The following is a 10,300-nucleotide window of genomic DNA, read 5'->3' as shown; positions in this document are numbered from 1 at the left end:
TGTATGCTGAACATAAACCTTATCAACAAGTTTCTTGAGCTTCATATACTTTTATACATATTACACAAAGTCCATGACAACTGAAAAAACTATGCAAATAATGCAATGTAGCAGTAGCATCAAGGTAACACCAGTCTGCTACTAGTACTGCTGCTATCCACCTTCTGACCTGCTCAGATGAAGCAGAAGCATTGTCCTCTTCAAAAGAATCCTCAGCCACCACACCAGACCGCTCATTGCTGTGGTAGTGTTGGGAGTAGAAGTTGGGGTAGTGGACAGGAGGAATGACACTGCCCTCACTCTGTGTTGAAAATATATGCTGCCATAAGATGGAGAAAATACTGAATCTGATACTGACAGAAATAAAGAACAAAATTGTTTACAAAAATTTTACCATAATTGTTTATAATATCAAGCAAATCTACAGAACATAGGACAACTCTACAACAAGCAGGCTCCAGGCTCCAGGCTGGCAAGCTTGAATAGTCTACACATCATATAAACTTTTGACTGAATAAAGATTCAGATGGATCCATGCTATTTTACAGGATTTAAGCTTTTAACAATGATACAAGTTCCCCATCAAAGGGACAACAAACTAAAGACAAGTATGCAATCTCCTTCACTTTGTGTGCCTTCTTGTTGCAGTAAAATAATGCTCAGCTTCATTTATCCAATTTTCATGGTTTAAACGAAACCTTTCTTATCAAAGATAATATAAGTTGTGGGATTTAGTTCACAATCAAATCAACATTTCTCTATTTTACCTACATCTGACATCTCTATTCATATGAATTTTTCAACAGCTACCCACCCACCAAGAGAAGAGTGCTGTGGAGATCTCCATCACCCACAATAAGTCCCTGAAATGCCTAAATAAACTTGGGATTCATGTCAAATAAAAACAAAACTCACTGGGACATAGTACACATTTGCAAGAGTCCAAGGCAAGACTATCCCACCATCTGTGTACCATGGAATGCTCCCAACAACTGGAGTTACCCACAACTGAGCTGCACTTGGTGCCAATAACCACTCATTCTCAGATACCCAACTCCTAAGCAAATCAATGCTGCATCTGATTACCACTAGGACAATACTTAGTAAAAATTAACAAAGGTGGGGAGTTCCTCAGTCTATTACCATTACTGGGTAGGATACAGATGGAGAAATAGTACAAAAGACAGTTCAGTATTTGGTACAGTAGAGAACACTAACCCTCACCTATAGAAAGAGATCAGCCATCAATACTTTCAAAGGAATAATTTCATCACTGTAATCAGTTTCAGGTCCCTTCAATAAACCTTGCATGTCACTAGGTCATGGACCATGCTTCTATGAAAAGGCACAGATCAATGCCTCTTATGAAAGAGCACAGAGTTGATCAGGAATGAAAAAAGAAAAACTTAACTGCCTTTGGAATCAAATATCTAAACTACATCTCTGTAAAAAAGATAGGGAGACTGAAAGAAATTTAATTGGAAAACATTCTATACAACATGGACAACCAAGGTCATGTGACCTTCTTAACATAATTCCTCCTATCAAATCACAATCTAAAAGCTTAAACACCTGATACGTTGAGGCTCCTACACACATTATGAACAAATGGTTCCCAGCCTTTTTTAGGAGATTAGTACAATGCCATGTTAACCTTCACATTATCATCCAAACATCAATTTAAAAAGCTAAATACTTATCAAGTGAATTTACACATGCTTCAACACTCAAATGCAGAATCCTGCACACAAACTTGACATGCCTTTGACAACTTTTTTATTGTCATATAAGAGAAATAATAAATCACCACCTCATTTCCTTCCCTCTTATGTTGCTTACTGTTTTGAGAACATGCTGCCATACATACATAGCACAACACAAGTACAAAAATTAAGAGTGAAACATTGTGAAAACAAGGAATAAATATGTTTCATGTGACAGCATAGGAAGTGAAGCACAAGAAGTACAAGTGGCTAGGTGTACAGGCCACACACCTACCTGGCTTGGTCTCAGGTTCAACACCCGGGCTTGGCGGGGCACGGCGGCCATGCCTGCTGCTAATGACCTGGCCTGTACCTGGTTGATTCGGGCTTCATCCTCAGCCGTCAAAAGCTTGTTGTTGATAATTCTGTGCCATCACCAGGGAATGGAACAGAAGGGAAGGGGAGGTGAAGAGAAAAAAGACAGTGGGTAAGGATATAAGAACTTCTGAAAATATGCAATAAAGGGAGAATGGAAAAAGGAAGATGAAAATGAAATTTAGGAGATTACAAGGAGGTTGGTGGGTTCCCCTTGTTACTAATACTGTATATACTGTATATGGATGAATAAAGCTACAAAATATCTTTTATCTTGCCTCCTTAAAAAAAAGTCAATACTGACCTTCATTAGCATCCTTAAAAATTTCATCAGATACAAAACAAAACTGCTGTTATAGTGACTTAAACACTCCATATCATCTGTCAGCCCCTGCAGGCTCCACACTGAATAAAAGGGTCACACCTGTCAGTACAGCAGTCATGTGAACCTTTATGACTTGTCTCACAGTACTTGCACACAACCAAAATATATAAATGACCACATATTTTACACTTCCCTCAGCTTGTTAAGTGTGGTTCAACAGCCCCCACAACAAATGATCTGTCTCATTGTAGCAACAGCATGTCTTTATCAACTGCACACACACATACACACACACACACACACACACACACTAGCTCTAATTTTGTATATCATTTTATGTAAATTATATGCTAAATGACCAAAGAAAATATATGTCTGTAAATGATGCTACAGTCATGAAGATAATCATGCAAAATGAAAAGTGGAGAATTATCAGAAAATTCTGAATATAATGGAGCCAATCTGATTATTAACATGAATATGACGGAGTCAAGATTGATAAATGGAGCTAAGAAATAGCATATGTTGGAAATGGGACAAGAGGATAAAGAAACAAAGATGGGTGGTCGTAGAATAAAGTGATAGAGTGAGAGAAACTTGGAAGTAGCACTAGAGAAATGAATATGATTACTTCAAGAACTAAATAAATGTTGATAAATTTGAAAGTGGTGTATATATATATATATATATATATATATATATATATATATATATATATATATATATATATATATATATATATATATATATATATATATATATATATATATATATATATATATATATATATATATATATATATATATATATATATATATATATATATATATATATATATATATATATATATATATATATATATATATATATAGCTGGTTGTGATGACGAAAAAAATTGATCATGATAACTGATAAATCGGTAACAATAACCTTATCAGTGATGACTGATAATTGGCAATAAATTTATTGCCCAATAACCAATAACTGATAAATTTATAAATCTAAAATTCCTATACCACCGATAACAATGAGTGTTTTTGAGCTTGTTACCTATAAAAAACACGAAAATTGATGCAAAGCACTCTATAATGGGAAAGAAAAGGACATTGCAAGAAAAGTGTATAATGAGTGTTTTATAGTTCAAAAGAACCACAAGGCAAAAAATGCAAAAACTAGTGTATATGAAGAAGTTTCGTAGATACCAAAATGCTGAAACTCATGAACAACACTCTTAATTGAGAAACAGAACAATCTTACTAAATGTGTGGATTTTGAGTGCTTTTCACATTCTTAGTTACCAAAACCCCAAATTGCATGCGAAACCAGCTTAATGTGGGAAAAAAATGACATTACCAGAAAAAAAATGTCTTTTGAGTGTTTTTGAGCGTGTTAGGCAATAAAGCACTAAAAAGGGGGGCAATCACATTACATTGGAATAAAACCAATTTTTAATAAGAACTTGCCTTTAAGTCTTTTTGAGCTCCTTATATACCAAAACACTAAAACGCATGCAAAATACACTTTATGGTGAAACAGAATAACATTACCAATGACATGTGTTTTTAGTGTTTTTGATCATGTTACCAATAAAAACGCTTAAATGACATTATCAGAAAAACGTCTTTTAAGTGTTTTTGAGCGTGATATGCAACAAAGCACTAAAAACCAGAAAAATCATATAACTTGGGAATAAAACCAACTTTTACGAAGAACTTGCCTTTAAGTGTTTTTTTTTAACTCCTTACATACCAAAACGCTAAAACGCATGTAAAACACCCTTTATGGAGAAACAGAATAACTACCAAAAATATGTATTTTGAGTGTTTTTGATCATGTTACTTATAAAAACGCTTAAATACATGTAAAGAACCCTATGTTCCTATAAGAAAAGGACATTAAGAAAATCGTGTATTATGAGTGTTTTTAAGTTCCTTAAGTACTAAAAAGCTAAAACACACAAATAACACTTTATAGAGAAAAAAAAAAAATTGTTATTCATCTTCATAGGTACCAAAATTCTGGAAAAATTCAGGGAAATTTTGTAAAAGAAATTCATTATAAAAAAATAATTTTAGCTTTCTTCCGGAGTTATGTACCAAACCCTGAACTGCATGCAAAGCCACCTATATGGAGAAATTACTCGACTTTACCAGAAACCTGTCTTTTGAGTGTTTGTTTTTTTCAGCAATTTCAACAATATTATTGAAAACGTGTTTTTTCAGTGATTTACGTAGAAAAACGCTAAAACGGATGCAAACCAACCAATATGAAGAAATAGAATAACATTACCAAAAAGATATATTTTGATGTGTTTTTGAGCTTGTCACCTACAAAAAAATGCGAAAATGGATGAAACGCACTCTATATTAGGAAAGAAAAGGACATTACGAGAAACGTGTATAATGAGTGTTTTATAGTTTCACAAGAACCACAAGGCAAAAAACTCAAAAACTCGTGTACATAAAGAAGTTTCTTACATACCAAAATGCTGAATCTCATGAATAACCCTTTTAATTAAGAAACAGAACAACCTTACTAAATGCCTGTATTTTGAGTGTTTTTCACATTCTTAGTTACCAAAACCCCAAATTTCATGCGAAACTAGCTTTATGTGGGAAAAAAATATTACCAGAAAATGTCTTTCGAGTGTTTTTGAGCGTGTTAGGCAATAAACCACTAAAAAGCAGGGCAATCACATTACATGGGAATAAAACCAACTTTTACCAAGAACTTGCCTTTAGGTGTTTTTGAGCTCATTACATACCAAAACGCTAAAACGCATGCAAAACACCTTTTATGGAGAAACAGAATAACATTACCAAAAATATGTATTTTGAGTGTTTTTGATCATCTTATCTATAAAAACGCTTAAATACATGCAAAGAACCTTATGTTTGGGAAACGAAAGGACATTACGAGAAATATGTGTTATGAGTGTTTTTTTAGTTCCTTAAGTACCAAAAAGCTAAAACCCACAAATAACACTCATTATTTAGAAAAATAAATAAATAAAAATAAAAAAATAGGATTTCTTTTTTTGTTATTCATCTTCATAGGTACCGAGATGCCAAAATTCTGGGAAAATTCCGGGCTATTATATGATAAAAGAAAATTATCAAAAAAGTTAATTTTAGCTTTTTTTTCGGACTGTTATATACCAAACCCTAAAGTGCATGGAAAGCCTCCTATATGAGGAAATTAAACGACCTTAAAAGAAATCTGTCTTTTCAGTGTTTTTCAGAATGTTAGGCACCAAAACGATAAATAAATAAGGAACTCACTCTATATGGGAATCCAAACAAAACTACTGAAAACGTGTCTTCTCAGTGTTTTACGTAGAAAAAACGATAAACGGATGCAAACCAACCAATTAAAAAAAAAAAAAATAGAAAAACATTACCAAAAAGGTATATTTTGAGTGTTTTTAAGCTTGTTACCTACAAAAAACGCGAAAATTGATGCAAAGCACTCTATATTAGGAAATAAAAGGACATTGCAAGAAAAGTGTATAATGAGTGTTTTATAGTTCAAAAGAACCAAAAGGCAAAAAACGCAAAAACTTGAGGATATGGAGAAGTTTCCTAGATACCAAAATGCTGAAACTCATGAATAACATTCCTAATTGAGAAACAGAACAACCTTACTAAATGCGTGTATTTTGAGAGCTTTTCACATACTTAGTTACCAAAACCTCAAATTGCAAGCGAAACCAGCTTTATGTGAGAAAAAAATGACATTACCAGAAAAAAGTCTTTTGAGTGTTTTTGAGCCTGATAGGCAATAAAGCACTAAAAAGCAGGGCAATCGCATTACATTTGAATAAAACCAATTTTTAATAAGAACTTGCCTTTAAGTCTTTTTGAGCTCCTTATATACCAAAACACTAAAACGCATGCAAATTACACTTTATGGTGAAACAGAATAAAACTACCAAAAACATGTATTTTGAGTATTTTTGATCATGTTACCTATAAAAACGCTTAAATACATGCAAAGAACCTTATGTTTGGGAAACAAAAGGACATTACGAGAAGCGTATATTATGAGTGTTTTTAAGTTTAAGTACCAAAAACCTAAAACCCACTCTTTATTTAGAAAAAATAAATAAATAAAAAAAAATAAAAAATAGGATTTTTTTTTGTTATTCATCTTCATAGGTACGAAATGCCAAAATTCTGGGAAAATTCAAGGCAATTATATGATAAGAGAATATTATCAAAAAAGTTGATTTTAGCTGTTTTTTTCGGACTGTTATGTACCAAACCCTAAACTGCATGCAAAGCCTCCTATATAAGGAAATTAAACTACCTTAACAGAAATCTGTCTTTTGAGTGTTTTTCAGCATGTTAAGCACCGAAATGATAAATAATAAGGAACTCACTTTATATGGGAATCCAAAACAAAATTACTGAAAACGTGTGTTCCCAGTGTTTTACGTAGAAAAACGCTAAAATGGATGCAAACCAACCAATATCAAGAAATAGAAAAAAAAACATTACCAAAAAGGTATATTTTGAGTGTTTTTGAGCTTGTTACCTACAAAAAAACGCTAAAATTGATACAAAGCACTCTATATTGGGAAACAAAGGGACATTGCTAGAAAAGTGTATAATGAGTGTATTATAGTTCAAAAGAACAGCAAGGCAAAAAACGCAAAAACTCGTGTATATGGAGGAGTTTCATAGATACCAAAATGCTGAAACTCATGAATAACACTCTTAATTGAGAAGCAGAACAACCTTACCAAATTCGTGTAGTTTGAGTGTTTTTCATATTCTTAGTTACCAAAAACCCAAATTTCATGCGAAACCAGATTTATGTGGGAAAACATGACATTTCCAGAAAAATGTCTTTTGAGTGTTTTTGAGCGTGATAGGCAATAAAGCACTAAAAAGCAGGGCAATCACTTTTCATTGGAATAAAACCAATTTTTACTAAGAACTTGCCTTTAAATGTTTTTGAGCTCCTTATATACCAAACCGCTAAAACTCATGCAAAAGAAATTTATGGAGAAACAGAATAACATTACCAAAAACATGTAATTTGGGTGATTTTTATCATGTTATCTATAAAAACGCTTAAATACATGCAAAGAATACTATGTTTGGGAAACAAAAGGACATTACGAGAAACGTGTATTATGAGTGTTTTTTTAAGTTCCTTAAGTACCAAAAAACTAAAACCCACAAATAACACTATTTAGAAAATAAAAACAAAAAATAGGAATTTTTTTTTCATCTTCATAGGTACCGAGATGCCAAAATTCTGGCAAAATTCAGGAAAATTATATGAACAAAAGAATATTATCAAAAAAGTTAATTTTAGCTTTTCTTTCGGACTGTTATGTACCAAACCCTAAAGTGCATGCAAAGCCTCCTATATGAGGAAATTAAACGAGCTTACCAGAAATCTGTCTTTTGAGTGTTTTTCAGCATGTTAGGCACCAAAACGATAAATAATAAGGAACTCACTCTATATGGGAATCCAAAACAAAATTACTGAAAATGTATCTTCTCAGTGTTTTACGTAGAAAATCGCAAAAACTCGTGTATATAAAGAAGTTTCTTAGATACCAAAACGCTGAAACTCATGAATAACAATCTTAATTGAGAAACAGAACAACCTTAGCAAATACCTGTATTTTGAGTGTTTTTCATATTCCTAGTTAGCAATACCCAAAATAGCATAAGAAACTACCTTTATGAGGGAAAAAAATGACATCATCAGAAGTGTATTTTAATTGTTTTTGAGCGTGTTAGGCAATTAAGTACTAAAAAGCAGGGCAATCATATTACATGGGAATAAAACCAACTTTTACCAAGAACTTGCCAATATGTGTTTTTGAGCTCCATACATACCAAACCGCTAAAACGTATGGAAAAAAAAGCTTTATGGAGTAACAGAATAACATTACCAAAAACATGTATTTTGAGTGTTTTTGATAATGTTATCTATAAAAACGCTTAAATACATGCAAAGAACCTTATGTTTGTGAAACGTAAAGACATTACGAGAAACGTGTATTATGAGTGTTTTTAAGTTCCTTAACTACCAAAAAGCTAAAACCCACAAATAACACTCGTTATTTAGAAAAAAAAAATAAATAAAAGGATTTTCTTTTTCTTTGTTGTTATTCACCTTCATAGGTACCGAGATGCCAAAATTCTGGGAAAAATTAGGGCAATTATATGATAAGAAATTTATATCAAAAAGTTGATATTAGCTTTTTTTCGTGTACCAAACACTAAAGTGCATGCAAAGCCTTTTGAGGAAATTAAACGACCTTAAAAGAAATCTGTCTTTTGAGTGTTTTTCAGCATGTTAGGCACCAAAACGATAAATAATGAAGAACTCACTCTATATGGCAAACCAAAACAAAATTACTGAAAACGTGTCTTCTCAGTGTTTTACGTAGAAAAAACGGTAAAACGGATGAAAACCAACCAATATCAAGAAGTAGAAAAATGGGGAAATTAAACGTCTTTGCCAGAAAACTGTCTTATGAGTGTTTTTCAGCTTGTTAGGCACCCTAACGGTAAATAACATGCAAGTCAGTCTATATGGGAATCTAAAACAAAATTACTGAAAAAGTGTCTTTTCGGTGTTTTACGTAGAAAAACGCTAAAACGGATGCAAACCAACCAATAAGAAGAAATAAAATAACATTACCAAAAAGGTACATTTTGAGTGTTTTTGAGCTTGTTACCTATAAAAAACGCGAAAATGGATGCAAAGCACTCCCTATTGGGAAACAAAAAACATTACGAGAAACGTGTATAATGAGTGTCTTATTAGGCACAAGGCAAAAAACGCAAAAACTCGTGTATATAAAGATATTTCTTAGATACCAAAATGATGAAACTCATGAATAACAATATTAATTGAGAAACAGAACAACCTTACCAAATGCGTATATTTTGAGTGTTTTTCACATTCTTAGCAAAACCCCAAATAGCACGCGAAACTATGTTGGAAAAAAAATGACATTACTAGAAGTGTCTTTTGAGTGTTTTTGAGCGTGTTAGGCAATAAATCAGAAAAAAAAACAGGGCAATCACATTACATGGGAATAAAATCAACTTTTACCAGGAACTTGCCTTGAAGTGTTTTTGACCTCCTTACAAACCAAAACGCTAAAACGCATGCAAAAAAACTCCTTTATGGAGAAGCAGAATAACATTACTAAAAACATGTTTTTTAAGTGTTTTTAAGTGTTTTTAAGTGTTCCTTAAGTACCAAAACGTTAAAACCCCAAAATAACACTCTTTATAGAGAGAAAAAAAAAAAAAGCTTTTTTTTTATAATGATTTTCATAGATACCAAGATGCCAAAATTCTGCCAAAATTCAGGGAATTTATGTGGAAAAAATAACATTATCAAAAAAGTTAATTATAGCTCTTTTTTCGGATTTTTATGTACCAAACTCTAAAGTGCATGCCAGTTATATAAGGAAGTTAAACGACTTTACCAGAAACCTGTCTTTTCAGTGTTTTTCAGCATGTTAGGCACCAAAACGATAAATAATGTGGAAGTCAGTCAATATGTGAATCCAAAAGAAAATTACTGAAAACGTGTCTTTTCAGTGTTTTACGTAGAAAAACGCTAAAACGGATGCAAACCAACAAATATGAAGAAATAGAATAACATTACCAAAAAGTGTTTTTGAGCTTTTTACCTACAAAAAACGCGCAAATGGATGGAAAGCACTCTATATTGGGAAGCAAAAGGACATTACGAGAAACGTGTATAATGAGTGTTTTATAGTTTCACAAGAACCACAAGGCAAAAAACGCAAAAACTCGTGTATATAGAGAAGTTTCTTACCAAAACGCTAAAACTCATGAATAACACTTTTAATTGAAAAACAGAACTACCTTACCAAATGTGTGTATTTTGAG

The 10,300-nt window shown here is 32.4% G+C and overlaps 1 protein-coding gene across 1 annotated transcript; it reads right to left on the bottom strand.

The window, feature by feature from the left end:
* Window positions 1-5: 5 nt before the first annotated feature.
* Window positions 6-3,075, bottom strand: LOC135105678 (uncharacterized). The gene is made up of 2 exons (XM_064014064.1): window positions 1,999-3,075; window positions 6-301 (listed from the first exon to the last, which is right to left on the bottom strand). Exons 1-2 carry the CDS (start codon window positions 2,047-2,049, stop codon window positions 23-25), a joined length of 330 nt encoding a protein of 109 aa, XP_063870134.1. The 5' UTR covers window positions 2,050-3,075; the 3' UTR covers window positions 6-22.
* Window positions 3,076-10,300: the final 7,225 nt, after the last annotated feature.

The sequence above is a fragment of the Scylla paramamosain genome, chromosome 12, assembly GCF_035594125.1.
Source record: "Scylla paramamosain isolate STU-SP2022 chromosome 12, ASM3559412v1, whole genome shotgun sequence".
NCBI lineage: Eukaryota > Metazoa > Arthropoda > Malacostraca > Decapoda > Portunidae > Scylla > Scylla paramamosain.
The sequence above is the reverse complement of the archived record's forward strand: the minus strand, read 5'-3'. Positions and strand labels throughout refer to the sequence as shown.

Coding starts and splice junctions, on each gene's coding strand:
- LOC135105678 (XM_064014064.1), bottom strand. CDS start 2,049: ATGGCCGCCGTGCCCCGCCAAGCCCGGGTGTTGAACCTGAGACCAAGC. Junction 302..1,998: donor TGAACCTGAGACCAAGCCAG/GTAGGTGTGTGG, acceptor TTTTCAACACAG/AGTGAGGGCAGTGTCATTCC.